Source organism: Stenella coeruleoalba (genome assembly GCF_951394435.1).
Source record: "Stenella coeruleoalba genome assembly, chromosome: 11".
Lineage (NCBI taxonomy): Eukaryota > Metazoa > Chordata > Mammalia > Artiodactyla > Delphinidae > Stenella > Stenella coeruleoalba.
This window is the reverse complement of record NC_137157.1, coordinates 94151028-94172204: the sequence shown is the minus strand read 5'-3', so window position 1 is coordinate 94172204 and position 21177 is coordinate 94151028. Positions and strand designations below refer to the sequence as shown.

At 37.2% G+C, this 21177-nt stretch overlaps 1 protein-coding gene across 1 annotated transcript; it reads right to left on the bottom strand.

Annotated features, from left to right (window-relative positions):
* Positions 1-12158: 12158 nt before the first annotated feature.
* Positions 12159-20707, bottom strand: OLR1 (oxidized low density lipoprotein receptor 1). Its single transcript, XM_079937699.1, has 6 exons — positions 20629-20707; positions 18753-18854; positions 16968-17210; positions 13394-13533; positions 12983-13098; positions 12159-12717 (listed from the first exon to the last, which is right to left on the bottom strand). Exons 1-6 carry the CDS (start codon positions 20702-20704, stop codon positions 12573-12575), a joined length of 822 nt encoding a protein of 273 aa, XP_079793825.1. The 5' UTR covers positions 20705-20707; the 3' UTR covers positions 12159-12572.
* Positions 20708-21177: the final 470 nt, after the last annotated feature.

Genomic DNA, 21177 nt, shown 5'->3' with positions numbered 1-21177 from the left:
AAAAATACTGTATGCTAACACATATATATGGAATCTAAGAAAAAAAAATGGTCATGAAGAACCTAGGGGCAGGACAGGAATAAAGACGCAGATGTAGAGAATGGACTTGAGGACATGGGGAGGGGGAAGGGTAAGCTGGGACGAAGTGAGAGAGTGGCATGGACATATATACAGTACCAAAGGTAAAATAGCTAGCTAGTGGGAAGCAGCTGCATAACACAGGGAGATCAGCTCGGTGCGTTGTGACCACCTAAAGGGGTGGGATAGGGAGGGTGGGAGGGAGATGCAAGAGGGAGGGGATATGGGGATATATGTATATGTATAGCTGATTTACTTTGTTATACAGTAGCAACTAACACAGCATTGTAAAGCAACTATACTCCAATAAAGATGTTAAAAAAAAAAAAGTTGGTGAGGACAGATTTCCTTCAGTAATACGATTATAACAGAGAGGAGGGCCCAGCGTAAACCGAACTCAACTTCCCCAAAACAAAAGACTAGCGACTTTTTAAAGGCTGGGCTGTGCTAAGGGAAAGGCACTGAGTCGTATTAGGAGGGTTAATCCATGTGACTAGACCATGCGGATTTGTTCATTGGTGCTTCTCCGGAAGAAAAACAGCTTCTTCATCCTTTGGACAGGAGACAGTGTTGCGTATTGCAGCAAGGTTGTGCCCCACTGAAGCTAGGGCCCTACCCTCCCATGGGGACTGGGAGAGGGCAGGTTATCTCCCTAACTAATTCCCTGTTTGCTTTCAGAGATGGCTCTCAGGACCCTGAGGAAAGTTTTAGGTGGTAGCTTTACACCTCAAAGGGCAGAGAGAGGATTTTATTTTTTTTAATTTAATTTTACTTTTTTGTGTATGTGTGTGTTTTTTTTAACATCTTTATTGGAGTATAATTGCTTTACAATGTTGTGTTACTTTCTGCTTTATAACAAAGTGAATTAGCTATACATATACATATATCCCCATATCCCCTCCCTCTTGTGTCTCCCTCCTTCCCACCCTCCCTATCCCACCCCTCTGGGTGGTCCCAAAGCACTGAGCTGATCTCCCCGTACGATGCAGCTGCTTCCCACTAGCTATCGGTTTTACATTTGGTAGTGTATATATGTCCATGCCACTCTCTCACGAACAAACAGTAAATTCTCCTGGCAGCAATGAACTTTCTCAGGCAGGCGTTTTAAAGGGATCTGGGATCATTCCAGGACACAGCCTTAAACTACTAGAAGCCATGTTAGAGTTTGTCAAATGTCTTAGTGCAAAGGTTTGGATGGAGTTGTTCTGTTCCAAGAGTTCTACAGTTCTCATTAATACATATCGACACGGAAGAGAGGTCAATGAAAAAAAATAAAATTCACTGTCTTACCTAGCCTGCCACAAAAGTTTTACTAACTTTTCACAGACACAAAATAGTGGTGTGGATCTAATCTCGACCTCCATCAGACATTCAGTTCGCTAATGCAGCCCTTGGGAAAGCAGGAGAGCTGGAAAGAAAGGGATTTTTTTCTCAGAGTGAATAAATTGGCTTAAGGAAGAAAGGTCAGTCAACTAAGTAGAACTAGAGAACAGGAACGAGGGCAGCACCTTCTAGGCAGTAATAAAAAGCTTTTTACTATTGATTCAGACCCCCCACGCACAATGGGAGAATCTTTATGTAATAACTTTTATTTTCTTTGACTGCAGTCCTCTGTTTAATCACAATCCTACAAAAACAACTGACTCTCTAAGTTGTCAAAGAAAATTTTCAGTGAATGTAAACTTTAGCCTTCTCTTTTGTCCAGGACTAAAACAATTAAACAGTGATTACACAAATCAATGACAAACTAGGAAAAATAATCCCTCAGCATTTTAAAAGGCAGGAGGGGGAATTCCCTGGTGGTCCAGTGGTTAGGACTCAACAACACTTTCACTGCAGGAGCTGGGTTCGATCCCTGGTCAGAGAACTAAGATCCAGCTAGCAAGACTTGAGGTGCAGCAAAGTAAAAAAAAAAAAAAAAAAAAAAAAGATGGCAGGAGGGAGTGGGGAAAGACAGTTTGCATATTCTGAGAAAAATACCCCTGGTTAAACTGTAATGTAAGAAACAGGTGAAAAACAAACCAATCTAACCAACCAAACAACAAACAAAACCCAGCAAATAACAAGTAACTAATTCACATTCTCAGCGAGATTTAATGAAAATTGCATTTATACAGCAAGTTTTTTCTTCAAAGAAAAATGAGAAATCTGAGAAAAGTTCTTAGAAGTGAAAACATGTTTTATAAACTAAAAATACAATAAATTGAATCAAGAGTTAGATTGAATATTGCACCAATAAAACTACTTAAAGAACTGCATTCAGTACCGCTGAATTAGCCTGGTCATGCTCTCATTTCTACATATGTTAAACTGTTGTTAACGGTAGTAATCTAGTTAATCTATCCCTCCCCACTACCCTTCCCTGTTAGTAACCATAAGTTCATTCTCTGTTTCTGTTTTGTAAATAAGTTCATTTACACCATTTTTTTTAGATTCCACATATAAGCGATGTCATATGATATTTGTCTTTTTCTGTCTGACTTATTTCACTTAGTATGATAATTTCCAAGTCCATCCATGTTGCTGCAAATGGCATTATTTCATTTTTTTAGTGGCTGAATAATATTCCATTATATATATATATATATATATATATATATATACACCACACCTTCTTTATCCATTCATCTGTTGATGGACATTTATGTTGTTTCCATGTCTTGGCTATTGTAAAGAGTGCTGCAATGAACATTGGGGTACATGTATCCTTTCGAAACATGTTTTTCTCTGAATAAATGCCCAGGAGTGGGATTTCTGGATCATATAATAGCTCTATTTTTAGTTTTTTTAAGGAACCTCCATCCAGTTCTCTATAGTGTCTGTACCAATTTACATTCCCACCAACAGTGCAAGAGGGTTCCCTTTTCTCCACACCCTCTGCAGCATTTATTGTTTGTAGATCTTTTGATGATGGCCATTCTGACTGCTGTGAGGTGATATCTCGTAGTTTTGATTTGCATTTCTCTAATAATTAGTGATGTTGAGCATTATTCATGTGCCTCTTGGCCTTCTGTATGTCTTCTTTGGAGAAATATTTAGGTCTTCTGCCCCTTTTTTTGATTGGGTTGTTTGTTTTTTGTGTATTGAGCTGCATGAGCTGTTCGTAATAATTTTGGGAATTAATCCCTTGTTGGTCGCATCATTTGCAAATATTTTCTGTGGGGTGTCTTCTCATTTTGTTTGTGGTTTCCTTTGCAATGCAGAAGCTTTTCAGTTTAATCAGGTCCCATTTGTTTATTTTTGTTATTTCCATTACTCTGGGAGATGGATAGAAAAAGATATTGCTGCGCTTTATGTCAGTGTGTTCTGCCTATGTTTTCCTCTAAGTTTTATATAGCAAAATGATTTGGATACATAGATATATGTATATACACGTGTGTGTGTCTATATTCATTTTCTTTTTATTCTTTTCCATTATAGTTTATTACAAGATATTGAATATAGTTCCTGTGCTATATAGTAAATCCTTGCCGTTTATCTATTGTTTATCCATTTTATATATGGTAGTGTGCATCTGTTAATCTCATACTACCAATTTGTCCCTCCCAACCCCTGCCCCTTTGGTAACCATAAGTTTTTCTACTCACAGACATTTTCTATGTCTGTGAGTCTATTTCTGTTTTGTAAATAAGTTAATTTGTACTATTTTTTAGATTCCACATATGAGTTATATCATATAATATCCTTTTTGATCACACAAACACACCAAGTTGTTCCTGTCTCAGGAATTTTGCGCATATACTTTGGCTAATACGCTTTGCCTTGAGAATTTTGCGTGGTCGGGTTTTTCTTGATAATTAGTTCTTAGTTCAAATATCACTCTTTCTGGTAGGCCTTCCCTGATCATTCAGTCTGACGTAGAATATGACCACAGCACCTCTCCATCACACTGAATCATATCAGACAGCTTTTCTTTTTTTCTTGGAAGTACTTCACGCTATTGGAATACATCTCATCTGTTTGTAGTTAGACTCGCCATGTCTCCATGTTTGTAAGCCCCAGAAGTTAGGAACCTTGCTTGTTCATTCCTTGCTCATTCACACATATATCCCAAGAACCTAGACTAGTTTCTGATTCATTGCAGGTTATCAGTAAATATAGGTATAAAAGATTAGGAGAAGTAAGCAAAAATACTTTAAAAATAATAATACATGTACAAAATATATATAAGTGCCAACCTATATTAGAGCCAAAATTACCTAATGCTATTGTCTGGTTCAGCTTATAAACTCCAAAAGGACAAGCATTCTGTCTCTATAGGTATTCTATGCCCAATGTCTAGACCAGTGTCTTAACGGTCCTGTCTATTGGGGGAAATAGGCAAGAACACTAACAATTATACTTCTTATGAACTAAGAGCTAAACTGTTGGTAATTCCAATTTCTAGTCCCAAATCACACCCAAGTTGTCTTTAAATTGACTGTGGAGAGCAGGGGAAAACAAAGAATGGTGGGTGTTATTTTCAAGTGGGAGGTGTTTCTCATATGTACGTTTGTTTGTCTTAGGTTACCTGTGGCATTGTTCCTGTATTGGCCAGTCATGCTTTGGTCAAATACATTGACAATATTTTCTTCTTTTCCTGTACCTTTAAACTCTGTATCATCTTTAATAGGAAGAAAAATATAGCAAAATGTGGTGCAGTACAAGCCAAACAGGAAAGTGTCTAGACTGTCCCAGTATCAATACAACCAGAGCATCCCTGATTTTACTTGTTTTATATCTGGGAATTTAGTACATAATTTTATTGAACCCATAAAATATTTGGAAGCTATTCACCTGGTATATTCTATTCATTTATTTTTAAAAGTGGAAACAACCTGAGATAAGGCAATTGAATTGCAGAGGGGGAAAAAATCTCCAAGTTATTGGCAGAATTTCTAAATTCAAAGTCCACATTCTAGCTAATGAATGAACCATGTCCCTCCTGATTCTGTCACTGGATTAACTGAGTGACTTTAGATGTATTGTTTCATTTTCTCTGCTTGTTTCCTCACCAGCAAAACGATGATGGGTCTTTAAGCCCAGCTAGTATCCTTGGATGGTAAATAAGAAAGATATAGGGTAACTAAAAAAAGAAAACAGAGTTCCTGAGGGGTGTGATCTGAGCTGAGTCAATACGAATTCATTAGCAAAGATTTAGCAAAATCAGGCAGAAGTGAATGAGGTGATGGCGCCATCTGCTGCTTTATATTATGAATTTCAAGGCAAATTAGAGGAAGTTATTCTGTTTTATCCACTTGTGAGCAAAACGGAAGCATTTCTGCAGGGTGGACCTGACTCATAATAAAAACGTGACTTTCACTCTGCTTAAAGGAATCTGTATTACTTTATTCCTAAGAAATTGTAGTTGTTGGGAGTTATTCTATTGTGAGCAGCCGTTGGATTCCTTCAATAATAACCACATATGTTTACTATACTTTTAATTTTCAGTGTGTCATAACTTCCTGGAGAGAAGGAAACTTGTCTTGCTCACTACAAATTCCCAGCATCTAGAGTAGCGCTTCACATATTAAATGAATGAATAAAACTGTACATATGTAGCTATTTTTAATTTGCTTGTTTTCTTCCTACACACGAGACTGTAAGGACCCTAAAGATAGGCTCTCTGTATGTTAATTACTGCCTACTCTGTTAGGACTAAAGAAAGAAAGCATCTGAGTGAGAGTTGTTAAATAAGTGAATGTGTGACCCCAAAAAAGTGAGAAAAATTTCTAATCCACATCTCTGTCACAGCAAATTAGAATAACTCGGAGAAAGTAAAATAGCCCGATACTGTTATTTTGATGTTTAGGTTACTGAAGTATATAAGCAGGTGTTTGAAAATTCTATATTAGGCATCCTACTTCATTTCCAATATACAACCCACATGCTTAATAAGATGGGCATAATATTGAGAAAAAGTTGTCTATTTATATTTTTTTTTAATGTTTGGGGTCTGTTGTAAATAAGTAAAAGACTTAGTGCTGTAGAAGCATATCCCTGAAAAGAGCTTAGCAAACACATATATGTTTATGAATATATTCAGGTTCCTGCTATCTGTCCTATAGGATGCTTTACTAAGCTTAAATTATGTATATTCTCTAAGAGTAGAATTATAAATCATCTGTCAGCTGTGCTCTTAATGGGGTAAAGAACTAGGGAAGAGCTGAGGCATGTGGCTCCTCACTGGAGTATAATGTGGACCAGTAAGTTTAATGGGTTCTACAAACGGCCAATTTAATAATTTTCAAAGCCACTGAGATTTCCATATGGTTCAGGTACAAGTCAAATACCTAATCCTCCTACTTAAAATTCTATGTTTTCGCAACTGCGCAAATGCTCAGGACCATGTACTTCTCTCTCATTTTTAAAATTTGCTCCCAGGAAACGAGTAGTTCATTAACTTTCTGGTTCATGGCATCCTTCGTGGGTTAATACCTTGCACATCCCTGGGATGAGGATGACTGATCATGGAGGGGACTTTGGAAGTAAATATAGGTGCAAAGAAGGTACATTTGGAGACATTAAGGTATAAAGATCAGATATTTTAAATTTGCTCATTTTACTTGCTAAGATTTAAAAACTTGAACGATAGATGCAGGAAAGCATACCTATTCTGCTCATCTTTCCAAACCAGAACAGCCTAACTCTGTGAAATACTCTAAGATAATTCAGTATTTGAAATAATATTCACTTATATACCATCTATTCTATAATAGAATACCATCTATGCTCATTGACCCAAATGCCCTGCAAGCCCTAATAAACTCAGAAAATCTCCACAAAGAAGAAACTGAAGAAATGCTGGACAATACTCTTTATGGTTCACGAAACAAGAGGCAAGTCAGGAGGTATTCCACAGGACATTATTTCCACAACAACAACAGCAAAAAAGAATCCTAAACAATGTTTATAAACACCATTAAACTAAGTTAAGGAGTTATTTGGTCAATTTGCTGTATGAGATTAAGAACCTACTACCAAAACCAGAAACACTCGTAGGACACTATAAATACAAGGAAAAAATGAACTAATAGAATAGTTAACATTTCTTGAATTCTAACCGAATCCTAGGCACTACATGAATTATTATATAAACATTATCCCATTAAATCCTCATATATCTATGACCTACTAGAAATAAAATGAAGATCTATGAGCTACTAGTGTTATTCCTATCTTTCAGTTAAGGTAATCAAGTTAATAAAGATGTTGAGTAACTTTCCTTAGATAACAGAGATGTAAAAAACTGGGATTTGAACTCAGTCCAAATTCAGAGTTCATTCCCTTAATGGGAAATAAACATGGCCTAAACAGTAAGCTATTTACATCAGGGGTCAGCAAACTCAGCAAGGGATGAGAGAATAAATATTTCAGACTCTGTGGGTCACTTATAGTCTCTTCTGCATATTTGTTTTAATAACGCTTTAAAAATGTAGAAACCAGTCTTAGCTTTCAGGGCATACATAAATAGACTGCAGGCCAAGGCTGCAGTTGTAGCCCAAGGCTGTAGTTGTAGCCCTCGTTTAAATAGTAACAAGCAAGGATAAGAATATTTATGTCTTTGGGATCAAGCAGCAGTCTATAAACTGAGAGATATATCCCCAAGATAGATCAGATTAAGGCAGCTTCCTCCAAACCTAAGGTTTAGGAAGACATGTTGCCAACGTCCGGAAGAACTGGAGACAGAAATAGTAGAAGTGACTGAACGATGACTCATTGGCACTGTCAGCTTGGCTAAAGAAGATAGCTCTGGGGCTTCCCTGGTGGAGCAGTGCTTGAGAGTCCGCCTGCCGATGCAGGGGACACGGGTTCGTGCCCTGCTCCGGGAATATCCCACATGCCGCGGAGCGGCTGGGCCCGTGAGCCATGGCCGCTGAGCCTGCGCGTCCGGAGCCTGTGCTCCGCAACGGGAGAGGCCACAGCAGTGAGAGGCCAGCGTACCGCAAAATAAATAAATAAATAAATAAAAATAAGATAGCTCTGTTATCAACTTTGAAATTTCTATACCAGACACAGAGGCAAGAAATTCATCTTCCAATCTGGACTAGATTTCTTTTTTCAGCCTAAGATGTTTTTGTTTAGAGATATCAGTAGTTCCAACAGAAAGAGAAACTAAAGTCCCTAATTACAAAATCCTTCTCTTGGACGTTTGCTCAAAGCCAAATGGGGTAATAAGGACCGTGCCACCTACAAATTGGCACTTGCCATCTACCTCTACAAGGTTTAAATCATGAGCCACAGCAGCTGCTGACCTTCAACACCCCTGAAAGGAGTTCAGGATGGAGATCAGGAATGAGGCCCTCTGTGCTCTGGCAAAAATGGGCAGAACAGGTTTTTAGATAGTTAGATATTTTCAGGAGGAAATTTTATGAGCCCAATTCTTGCATCTCCTCGTACCTAGAAAAGCACTAAAATCATCGATGGTGTCGTCTGCTCCTCGTGACAAGCAGCCACCCTCTGCCAAAATGTGTGCTTGCCTGCACGTCCCCCCTTCACTAAAATTGTATATAACACTGACTTTCCCCCCTACTTTTTAGGGGCACTTTCTCAGAGCTATCTGAAATGTCGTCCCCTGGGACGACATATTCATTTTGCCCCAAATAAAACTTAACTCACAACACTCACGTTGTGCAATTTTTTTTTCAGTCAACAGCTGGATTTACCTTCCAACCTGACAGTTACAAACAAACAAAAACAGACAAAATGCATGAATCAGCAGTTTTCAAAACACTGGATATCAAGCAACAAAGCAAGACAATGATCTATGAGAGATGGAAACAAACAAGGTGAGTGCCGGGATTGCCCCAGTTTACCACACTTGTGGAGTTTGCAGGCCACACACAGGGAAGGGGAACTGAGGAGATTACTGGGAAACCCCAGAATTGAGACAGACAAAGGCAGGAAGTGTTCCGGCGAGAGTACGAGAGGGGAGAGCTGCACAGAGAGAGAACCCCAGAGAGCTGCAGAGAATCTCCTACAGCTCAGAGCATGAGTGTGAGGGAGTAACCAGAGGGTTTGGAGAAAGAACCGTCAAAAATAAACAAAGGGGTTTTGTTTCCAGTAAAGTTGCTATTTTTACTTATTAATTCTAATAATTTGTAGATCTGGGGGGATTTTCCAAGCACTTAATGATATCATCTGCAAGTGATGACAGTCTTATTTCTTCATTTCCAATCTTAATATCTTTTAATTCTTTGTCTTATCTTATTTCATGGCCTATAGCAAATTTACTGGATACAAAACTCCATATTCAAATATATGTTGTATTCATATATACCAGCAAAAATAGACGATTCTTTGTCATTTACAATAGCAAGAAAACTATTAATATCCTAATAATAAATACAATAATACATGTAATAAAAATGTGCAAGAGTGTTATATTAAAAGCTCCAAATTACTGTGCAGAGAATTTTTAATAATATCTAAATAAATGGAAAGATATATCATTAAAAAAATAAAATAAAATAAACGAAGGAAATAATGCCCAAGTTCACGTGGGGCAGGAAACAGTGCCCTTTCCCAACAGCAAGACTGGACCAGATCATAGCCCATTGAGTATTGGGTGGGATACTCAGAAAATATACCCTTCATAATGGAGAATCGTTAACCCCAGACTGAGAACTTCTTTGGTACTGCCTGATCATCATAAAAGCAATACTCAGGAGCATCTCACTGTTTCTATGTAACTTAAATTGTTCTCACAATAAAACTCAGGAATATTTAGAGGAACGAAAAATATCTAGCATTGACCTAATATAATATTGTAAGTCAATTATACAGTAGATCATTGAACGAGGTGGGTTTGAAATGCATGGATCCACGAATATGTGGATTTTTATCACTAAATCCATACTACAGCACTACACAACCCACATTTGGAAAGGAGGTACAGAGGGCTGACTACAAAGTTATATAGATTTTCCGCCTCATGAAGGGGCTGGTGCCCCTAGCCCCCGCATCATTCAAGGGTTAACTGTACTCCAGTTAAAAAATAAAATCACAAAAAAAAACTTAGAGGTCAGAATTAGAAGGCACAGACATTAAAATAGTTAATATGTTCTTCGTATGTTCGTAGATTTAAAAAGCTACATAGAGACATGGAGGATTTGTTTTTAAAGCACACTTCTAGAGGTGAGAACTACAAAGTGTGGGATGAAAAATACGCTGTGTGATATTAATGATAGACACTCAGTAGAAAAGATTCATGGACTTGATTTTATAACAATAGAAACTAACAAAAATGAAACACTGAGAGATAATAATTTTAAAGGGAAAGGAAAGAACAAGGACAAGGAGGGAGGGAGGGAAGAGAGCAAGAAAGAAAGAAGCATTAGGGCACTGTGGCAGCCCAGTATTCACATAACTGGAGTCCCTCAACAGTGTGTGTGTGCATAGGGGCGGGGGGCGGGGAGGGAAAAGAGGTGGAGTGAGGGGGTACCGGGAGGTGGGGCAGAAAAAAAATTTGAAGAGGTAATAGCCTAGCAGCTTAAATTTTTTCAAACTTGATGGAAAAGAAGAAAGATTTCCTCACAAGCAGACCTTCACTATAGGGAATGATAAAGAAAGTCCTTTAAGAAAACTTAAAATATCACGTGATGTAATGTGGATCTAAAACAGAGATGAAGAGCACCCAAAATGGTCACTACTTGGGCAAATTTAACAGTAAATAATTAAAAATCTTGTGAAACACAGAAAACTCCATGCCCAGATGACTTCAATGGCAAATTGCTTCAAATATTGAATGAACAAATCATACCAATTCTACACAAAATCTTCCAGAAAATTGGCATAAAGGAGTACTACTCTGAAACCTAAACCAGACAAAGCTGTTACATGAAAAGAAAATTACATAGAAATGTCGTTCATAAACGTAGTTGCAAAAATTCTAAGCCAAATTTTAGCAGATCTAATCCAGTGATATATTAAAATGATAATACAGCTCGAGAATCGAAAGCTGGCTTAAACTTCTATAACTACTTAAGTTAATTCATCATGTTAAACTAAAAAGAGAAAAGAAAAACGATATGATCATCTCAACAGATATAGGAAAAGTATTAGACGAATCAATACCCATTTCTGATAAAACCTCTCAGTATTCTAAGAACAAAAGGAAAATTTCTCAAACTGATAATATTCATCTATGAAAAATATACACTTAACACCTTAGTTAATGGTATAACATTGACTTATTCCCAAGATCAAGAACAAAATAAGGATTTGCACTCTCACCATTTTTATTCAATATTCTACTGGAGGTTCTAGTCTATGAAATCAGGCAAGGAAAAGAAATAAAAATCATCCAGAAAGGAAAAAATAAAAATATTTTTATTTGCAGATGACATGATTATGTATGAGGAAAATCCAATGAAATACATACACACACCACACACGCAAACACACACACACACTTACTAAAAGAAATAAGTGAGCTTATCAAGGTTTCAGGATATAAGGTTAATATAAAAAACTATTATAATTCTATACAATAGCAAAGGACATTGGAAATAAAAACTACAATGATAACAGTACCGTCTACAGTAGTATAAAAAATGTGAAATACATGATGATAATCTAATAAAATATGTGAAACATCTAAACATCTAATAAAATATGTGAAACATCTATACATCTATACAAACATCTATAATTTTCTCTATACAGAGAAAATTACAAAACATCGCATAAAGAAAATCCATGAGTTGAACAAATCAGTATTTTAAAGAATTCAATTTCCCCCAATTATCTATAGATTCAGTGAAATCACATTCAAAATTTCAAAAAGTTTTTTTAGAAATTGACAAGCCAATTCAAAAATTAAGACGGAAATGCAAAGACATAGATTAACCAAAACAACATTGAAGAACTACCTTCATGTGATTTCAAGATATATTATAAAACTACCGAATCCAAAATATCGTAATGGTGTTATGCACAAAGAATACACAAATAGATCGATGGAACAGAATAGAGTCCAGAAATAGACCCAGACATGTATGCATAATTGTTGACAAAAGTGCAAAGGCAATGTAGTGAAGAAAGAATAGTCTTTTCAGCAAATGTTGCAGAAGCAATTGAATATCCACATGCAAAAAGGAAAAGAAAAAGAACTTCCATACATCCATACGTGACTTACAAATTATCCCCCCAGAAGTTAAAGATTCCCACGTAAAATCTGAAACTATAAAATGTCTAGAAGAAAACATAGCAGAAAAATTTTTGTGACCTTGAGTTAGGCAACAAGTTCTTAGAAACAGGAAAATGGACTTCACTGAAGACTGGCAGGGGGGCTTGGAACAAGCTAGGTGAAAAAATATATACATAGAGAATTAAAACTTTTGCTATCAAGGTGTCAAGCAGCTGGGCCCCAGTCTCTGCTAAGGAGTTCTGCACTTTAGCTAGTAACAGGAAGTCCTCAGGGCGTTTATGGTTCGCACCTAAGTGACGAAGTGTAGCTTAATTTTCAGAAGAAAATTCAAAGGTCTTCTCCTTTTCTTCCAGAGCCTTCACATTCACTGTACTGTCAATAGATTTGCCTTCTTCTGACATATACTGAATGCAGTTAAAATGCAGTTTTCAGCAAAAACAGCTCCCCTTTGTATATATGCACAGGTGCCTGAAGAATACATCTGGAAAGCAGCTCCCTGGAGTCTAAACCTGCAGGCAGGGAGAAAAACAAATTTAGATTTACTGCCACCTTGTGTCAGGCACTTAGCCTTGTCTTAAAGCTTCAAGTCCGCAATAAACGTGAGAAGGAAAATGTAAGAGAAGATTTGAATAGGTAAACGGGCAAGTCCCTGTGTGAGAGAGCTGGGGAGAGAGATTCAGAAATTCCCCAAGCTTCTTTCCAGCAAGAAGAGGACATTGCGTGGAATGTGGCAGTAACTTCACTAGTAGGTTCAGCAAAGAATAGGAAACTTACAAGTGGGGCATCAAAGGAGAACCATCCTCCCAGAGCCATGAGTAGTTGGGTTTCTTCAGAGACAACCCCATCCAGAATGGGAAACTGGAATGGGCGATTGCTTGCTGGATGAATTCCTGTGGGAAGTCATGTTTCTGAGTTGATGAAAGAGTCGATGTCGACTTTTTAAATTAGATTCACAAAACGAAAGAACCCAAAGAGCTCTTAGACATCCTCCTGATGGCTTTACAGAAATGTCTACTGGAGCCTAGAGATACTTCATAACCTGTCCATCCAAGGTCATGCACGTAACCAGTGGCCAGCCTAGGCTAGAAAACAGGTACATATTCTGATTCTCAAGGAGGGCCTTAACCTGACCTATTTCCCTGTAAACCAATATTCCAGGCCAACACACATCCATTAAAAACTCACCAGATCATCTGAGCTATTAATCTTCAGCATGTGGGCGTCCAAAGACAAGCAATTCTCCCGGCTTTTTTCCCAATTAAATGGGCCAGAGGAAAATTGGTAACAGTTTTCTTCATGCCAGAGCCAGTCTTGGGGACAAGGACCTAGGAAATGTAATACACTTAATTAGTGAGTTAGGCCTGAGTAAAAATATTTCTACAATTCTTAAATCAATTCACCTCTCAATACTCTCACATGCTACCACCTCTTCTTAATTAGAATTACACCCAGACTCCGCAAATACCTAAATAGCCTAGAGTCTTTATTGCTCCCTTTTCTGGAGAAAAAAGAAATGAAGCATTCTGATTTTAGAAAACTCAATTAAAAAGCAAGACTGTTAAAAAGCAAGGCTTGAGCTGGGATGTAATTTTAGAATCTGATCTATTTTTTAAAAATTATGTTTGGAATCATGGAAGTGAGAGTTGGGGGGATGAATATGTAATAGGTATTCTGCTACTAAAAAAGATATGCTTATATATTTTAAAACTTCAGGTCTTTGAATGATGGATTTGGGTTTAGATACTGTGCCTCCTGATTCTGGACATGTAGCCCTATGTGGCTCTTGAGTACTTGAGTTATGGCTGGTCTGCATTGAGATGATGTTCTGTAAGTGTAAAATATACCCCTGATTTTGAAAACGTACTATGAAAAAAAGAATATAAAATATCCCATTAATAATATTTATACTGATTAGTGTCAAAATAATATTTCAAGTATATTGGGTTAAATATGTCATTAAAATTAATTTCATCTGTTTATTTTTCATGTTTACTGTGATTACTAGGAAATTTAATGTTGCATATGTGGCACACACTGTATTTCTTTTGGACAGAACTGTTCTAGGGAGAACAGTATATTGGTGCAAAGAGACCATCTCAATTTAAATAAGATTTCAGAAAGTAGGGGAAAGTTTTCAGCAGAAAGTTCCCAGAGAGTCCAAAAAACTCAACTCAGGACTTAGACAATAGGCAAGATATGTGTTTTACAGATATTTTAAACGATCCCCAAATCCTCTTTCTCCTCCCCCTTCTTCTCCCCTTCATCATCATCATCCCTTCCGTGTGTTACTAACACTTGGAATCTCTTTACTGGGGAACAAAGCCCTTTGTTCTATGCTGTGACCAAAAAAAAAAAAAAAAACAAACCTCAAATCCTTGAGCAAGGCAACATTTTAATTTCAATTTTCATGGTGGCATAAAACCATCAGATAATTTTGTAAGAATAGGCTTTATCAGAGAGGACAAAGTAGAAGGGACTGAACTATGAAAGGAGAAAGTGAATGAGGAAGGCTATACGTAAGCCCGGATTGAAAGCAAAGAGCGCAAGCGTCCTAACTTATTAATTTGCCTAGTCCTGTCTTACTATGTCAAAGTAAAGAGTATATTGGTTTTCCTGAACTAAAAGAAAGGTCTAGGTAGGTTTTCCAAGCCACGAAAAAGTGAAAAAGATGAATGTTAAAATGTGGCATTCAAACCACCTGTATGTCCTTTAATTATTATTATTTTTTTATTTAACAAACACAATAACCACTGTGTTAACCAACGTGCCAAAAATGGTTGGCAGTCATTTTTATGTATTGGCTCATTTAATCCTCATAACCACAGTATGTGAGAGTTAGGTTAATTTTCTTCATTTGAAAGATAGAGAAAATGGGACTTTGAACACGAGCAGTCTAACGCTAGCATCTGTGTGTTTCATCACTATATTACACTACCTCTCAAACTCCTGAGTTTGAATTAACTGAGGAAATATTTCTTGATGCCCCCTCAAGATATTTTGATACAGGGTTTTGGGGTAAATCTGGAACTTGCCACTTTTAACAAGCTACTTAGGTGATAATTTTGTACACGAAGGGTTGAGAACCACCACTAATTCAGGTGCTAAAATGTAGTCTGTTACTTTGAAGACTCTGTATCTTTCTAGCTGGCTGACCTCAAGCAAGTCACGTATGCCAATTTCTCAGCGTCTTGCCCTCTTCATACATATACCGAGGACCACAGACTGGTTAGTAAGAAAGATAAAACTTGTCTCAAACTTGAGAAAACTGGCATAATTTTTTTGCATAGTATTTTATTATTAATGTTTTTCAGAATCTTCTCAAAGCTGCTTAATGGACAGCAGTGCTTTATTTGACATCTCTACTAATTGGCTTTTATCTGACACTGCCAAGGAATGAAAACACGTTACTTGGTGTATCTGCTACAAGAGACATATCACCTTTTATTTTTGATTAGCTGTCCACACTTGGCATCTCTGGGATACGAGCCTGAACAATCCTGACATAATTTTACTCCCATACAACTGATAAAAACAAGCCTAATTTCACAGCCCCACCTGTGAAATAAACCATTTTTGGTATGTAGCTATGTCTGCTTATATAAACATTCCTGTCCTTGATATATTAGCCTCCTTCCTTTAAGCCTTCTTTGAGATGGTTTTATGTCCTAAACAGCTCTTTCCTTAAAGAGATTCAATATATGTTTGACACTTGCTAAAAAATCAGCTTGTCTATAAACGTCTACTAATTTTGGAAATTTAAATAACCCTGTACATACTGAAGGGATTTATAAACTGCAAAACTTTATACAAAACTACTTATCGTTATTATCATTTAACTTCCCTGGGTTTCCTCTATAAAATAAATGGATGGGTACCTATAAACTGTTCCTTTATCATCTTTATTCAACAAAACTACGTGGTTGAGATTAAGGTGAGCTGTACAAGCAAGAAGCTGCAGAAATCTCTGTTTATTAGTGACAGCTAGTTACTAATGCCAAGAAAGCAATGTACCACTGAAAGGGACTCTATTTCCCACTTTCAAATTCTCCCCATGATTAAAAGCACATACCTGATTTAATTATACATTGTAGAAAAACTATACTAACTGTACAGGTCACTTCTGTAATACTGAGTTCACATTGTTATCTCCATGTTATAAATGTTTCTATCTGCCTCCTAGATTCTGAGTGTATCTAATCAGCTGAGATCAACTCAGTTCTTCTCATATACATTGACTTCCTGGGTCTCATAACTTTGTCTAATTTGAAGTATCTACTTAACACAAGCCAGCTCACCTCTATTGATTCAGTTTACATGGATGCAGTACACTTTATGAGAAACAGTCCCATAGAATAATGCTAATGAAGAGGAAGGGGTCCCCAGGACCAAGGAGACCCTTAGGAAAAGAAATCAATGATTAAGATACCTTGGAATGGAAAGAGAGAAGAATCTGTGCAAAGGGTAAAGGTGAGGGATTTCTTCCAGAAAAATCTCAAAACCAGAAAGTTATAAAGAAAGAGAAGCTCTTGTGAGGCAGGAAAACTTAAATCCACCAAAAAGTATGGTTGATTGAATCAGATTAACTCAAGAATTTGGCACGGGATAGGGTGAGGATGACAAAAACAGAGGACTTCTGGTGTAGAACATGATGAACAAAAAAGGATACATATATCAATATGCCAATTTTGTGCCTAGAGATATTTCCAAAAAATGTTAAGATTTACAGAGAAGTCTCTCTTCACCCCTCCCTCCCTCATACCTGAATAGTTTGCTGCTTTTTTCAGAGCTTCTTGGAGATTCAGGTTCTGGTGATGAAGTTCCATTAGTTTCTTGGATTTTTCATCCAGCTTGTGGGCAAGGGTTTCTATCATTTCTTTGAGTTCCCCTTGTGACTCCTGGGAAGATTTTTCTGTCTGGGGCTGGGCTGAAATCTGTCCCTCCAGGATATCTTCCTGGTGAGTAAGGTTTGCTTGCTGTTGCTTTAGATCAGACACCTGGGATACTAAATCAGAACTGAATTAAGACTCCATTTCCAACCCCAGTAAAAATTCCTCCACAAGATTTTGAGGAAATCAAAGAACTAAATCAAACCATTTTTTTTTGGACAACAAACTGCTTCAAAATGACCCAAATTTATTCAGGAATTACAGATTTGGAAATTACTTGATATTCATGCAATATTTTTTAAATGTGAGGGACTGTCACAGATACTTGTGATTTAAAAAAATAAGACAGGATTTTACTCGTTGTTGAGAGTTACACACAAGTTAAAAGGAATCACAGGATAAGTCTTATACGAGTGGCATAAATAAAATATAGACGATCTAAGATAGTCAGACACAAACCGGATTCAGTGACTATTAGTAGCACTTGTCATTAATGACTTACTCTAGTTGTGTCTTAATTCCTCTGCCCTTTCTCTACCCTTCCCCATTTCCTGATTTTAGTTAAAAACTGTGACACTCACCCCGTTTTTGAGAAACCCTCCCACGGAATTTTTTTAAGCTGCTAACACAAGAGTCTGAAAACATATTTTTCAGTTTTAGTTTGTTATTTTTTTTGTTTGGTTTTGGTTTTTTTGTTTTGCTTTTTTAGGAAGGGTAGAGATGAAAGGGAAGTTGTGAAATCAAGCAGGCAGCAAATGTTAAGGGTCCAATATCTCAGTTCTAGAAGGTTGACGGTTCAGTACAAAGTAGACCTCTTGGGTTGAAAGCCAGATTTGACCCTGTTGCAGAGTGGTCCAAGCCTTAGAGGAAGACTCTTCCAATGACTATCTCTGAGTCAAGGGCTCTTCTCCCAGATCAGTAGGAAAAGTTTTATAGATTGAAAGTGTTCATAGATTGAAAACATAAGTTGTGTGAGACCTTAAACAACCGAGAAACAAATTAGCACTTCAAAGGCCTTAGTAACCTGGATTCTAGGGCTCTAGAGAGCCTAGGATTCTAGAGATAAATAACTCAGATCTGTGACCTAAATACACAGGTGTATTAGATGGACGATCAACACCATTTTCCTTCTTTCTTAGCCATTTTCATGGTTCCTTTCATTTCTTTTCCTCTCAACATCCCCTCTTTCCTAAATGGCCATATTATAAATTTGAAGAATGTTTTGTTTTGAATGTTTTTTTTATGAAGACTGTATTTCTGGGTTCTTAACTTTAAATTGGTATTTAATCATCTCTATTAAAACTCAGCATGAACTAAATGAAGTTTCTTTTACTTTTGGGTCCCTCGGGTGACCTTGTGGATTAGTAACTTCAAATTATTTTCTTCCTCATTATTCTGAGGTTTAAATAGGCTTTATCCATGAAGTTATGAAAACAGAACCAAACAAAAACCTACCATTCATAATCTTCATCCCATGCCTCAATCTATTTGAGGGAAGAGCACCATATACCCATTCATCTTCCCACTCACTCTTAAAACAATTTGCCTAAAATGTATCTAAATGAAGGCTGTTTATAGCTGTTATGAAACCAACAAATAAACCATGTTTATAAGTTCTCATTTTTTGTTCTCCATCTTTTCCCGGCTTCAGCACTTACATTGGATTATCAGCAATATAACGGTCACCAGTAATCCCAGACAAAGGATCCCTAGAGCCATAACAGCAGGGTACCACCTCCGAGAGGAAAGAAAACGAAGACCTAAAGTGACAGAAGATAGATTCAGAAAGACAGAAGTGATGGAGGCAAGGGATCAAACAATTCTTTGAGTACTGTCTGTACCTGGTGCTTTGCATTACTGACCTCTAGTATTCCCAATGGCTTTGCAAATAATTCATTATTCACATGTACAGATGCGAACTATGTCCAGTTAAAGAATTTAAGTAATTTACCTATGGTCATGCAGCTAGCAACTCTAGGAGCCAGGATTCCGTACCAGATATTTGACCCCAAATCTAGAATCTAAAGTTTATGCTTTGTCTGCTGTCCCCACAGTGAGTCTTCAAGAAACTCTCAGCCCAGCTTGGTTAGATTAACTTCCTCCACAGGGTAGAGAGCCTGATGTTTTTAATAGGGACCATGTGTCTGTACGTGCACGTGTGCACGCACACACGCACGCTTGCATGCACGTGTGCACACACACGCGTGCAAACACATGCACATACGCACACACGCATGTGCACACGCACACGCAGTTATAAGTAACATACCATAAACGAATGTCAGATACCAAGCAAATAAGCCTTTAGTCAGTTAACCAACTGAGAAAACCTCAAAGAACTAATACATAATTTTGTGCCATTCAATTTTTATTTGGAACTAGGGTTATTGACCAAAGAAAAATAGGAATGAAATCTCAATATTCCCTTGATTCATATTAACATCATGTCCTATACTCACACCAGCTGTGGCCTTCTTGTTACAAGAGAAAAATTCACCATTATTATAAAAATAAATCAATCATGTAGCTCACAGGTGTACGAATATCTTATTATGAGGTCCACCACTTAAAAAGCACAGATATTACTGGTTCAGTGGGAAAACATTTCATGTAATGGATTTGGACTCCTCACCTTGTTAGATAAACAAATAAGACACTGATAATGTTATCCTCTATATGCAAACAAGGAAACTGACCATTCAGTGACTTGCCTAAGATCACACAAATGTTAAGATCCAAATATAGGTCTTTAATCCAATTGTCAGTAGCTATGTGACTTAGAACGTCACATCACAAAACTTCCAGCATGAAGGTATGATGATTCCAATCAATCAGTGGTCAAATATATTCACAGAGTTCTCACGTGTCAGAAGCACTCCTAATAGACTCTACAGATGACCCAAACAAAATAGAAATTTTGACAGGAAGCAATGTGGTTTATTCTCTGATTCAAAAGTTATTAAGCTCCCAGAAATGTGTATAGCAACTTGGCAGAAAAGAAGTTGAAGACAGTTACGTGTCTTGCAAATAATTGCCCAATCCTAGCCTTGGAGGCAAATATCTGAGTAAATCTTTCAATCAACGTTTCTCTCTGGTCAATATTCATTCCGTCTTATAGATCAATCCTAGCTCTACCACTTACTAGCCACATAAAACTGGGTAATTTAGTTAATCCTCCCAGTCCCTAGTTAGTCCTCTGTAAAAGGGAGATAAGATTAGTCCTAATCTCAAGGTGTGAAGATTTAGAGAAATAATGCATGTAAAGTGAATATCATAGAAAATAGCCTATAGCAAATGTTCAATAAAAGTTAGTTATCACCCTCTACTACAGCATCATTCATACCAAGTTAGTTTATTCGTCAACATCATCTTCGTTATCACCATTACATCTGACTTGTTTTTCCTTTAAGTAAGTGCTATTAACTCTTTAATATTTTCCCACATTCGGATGTTGTAGTCTTCTAATCCTCTATTCAGTTAGTTTACATTTCTAACCTAATTCTGTCCCTGTACATATTTATCCACCCCTAGTACCTTTGTCTCTCTCTCCATTTGGCTTCTGATCCAGTTGACCCTTCATACTCTGGCTCTTCAGGTCAGCAAAAGTCATTTCCAAATTTATTCCAAGAATGAGAGAGTGAAGCAGCCAAGGACTTCTACAAAGTAAAAATGTGTGAGCTCCTGCTGGAGTGTTAAATAGCTACTGATATCTAGTAGAATGACTCAGTCATTGGTAGGAGGAAGGAGAGGCTTTGCTTCATACTGGGAACTTGGCTGACGCAAATTCTTGGGTTATGTCTATTGCAGGAGGGGAAAGTGGTGATTCTGATAGTGTTTCAGGATATTTCACTGAGTAATTTATGAAAGGGAAAACTGTATTTTCCATGAGCATTAGAGGAGAGGAATTTGCACCCACGCTGCAGATATGGAAACTGAAATTTAAAAGGGTAATTCACAGTAAATTTGTGGAAGAGTGTGCATTAGACCAGGTTACTTGATGCCAATATCCATATTTGTTTATTTCACTGTAGCAGACTATCTCTATACTGAGTCTTTCATATGTCTCGCATTTTCCTTTTTAAT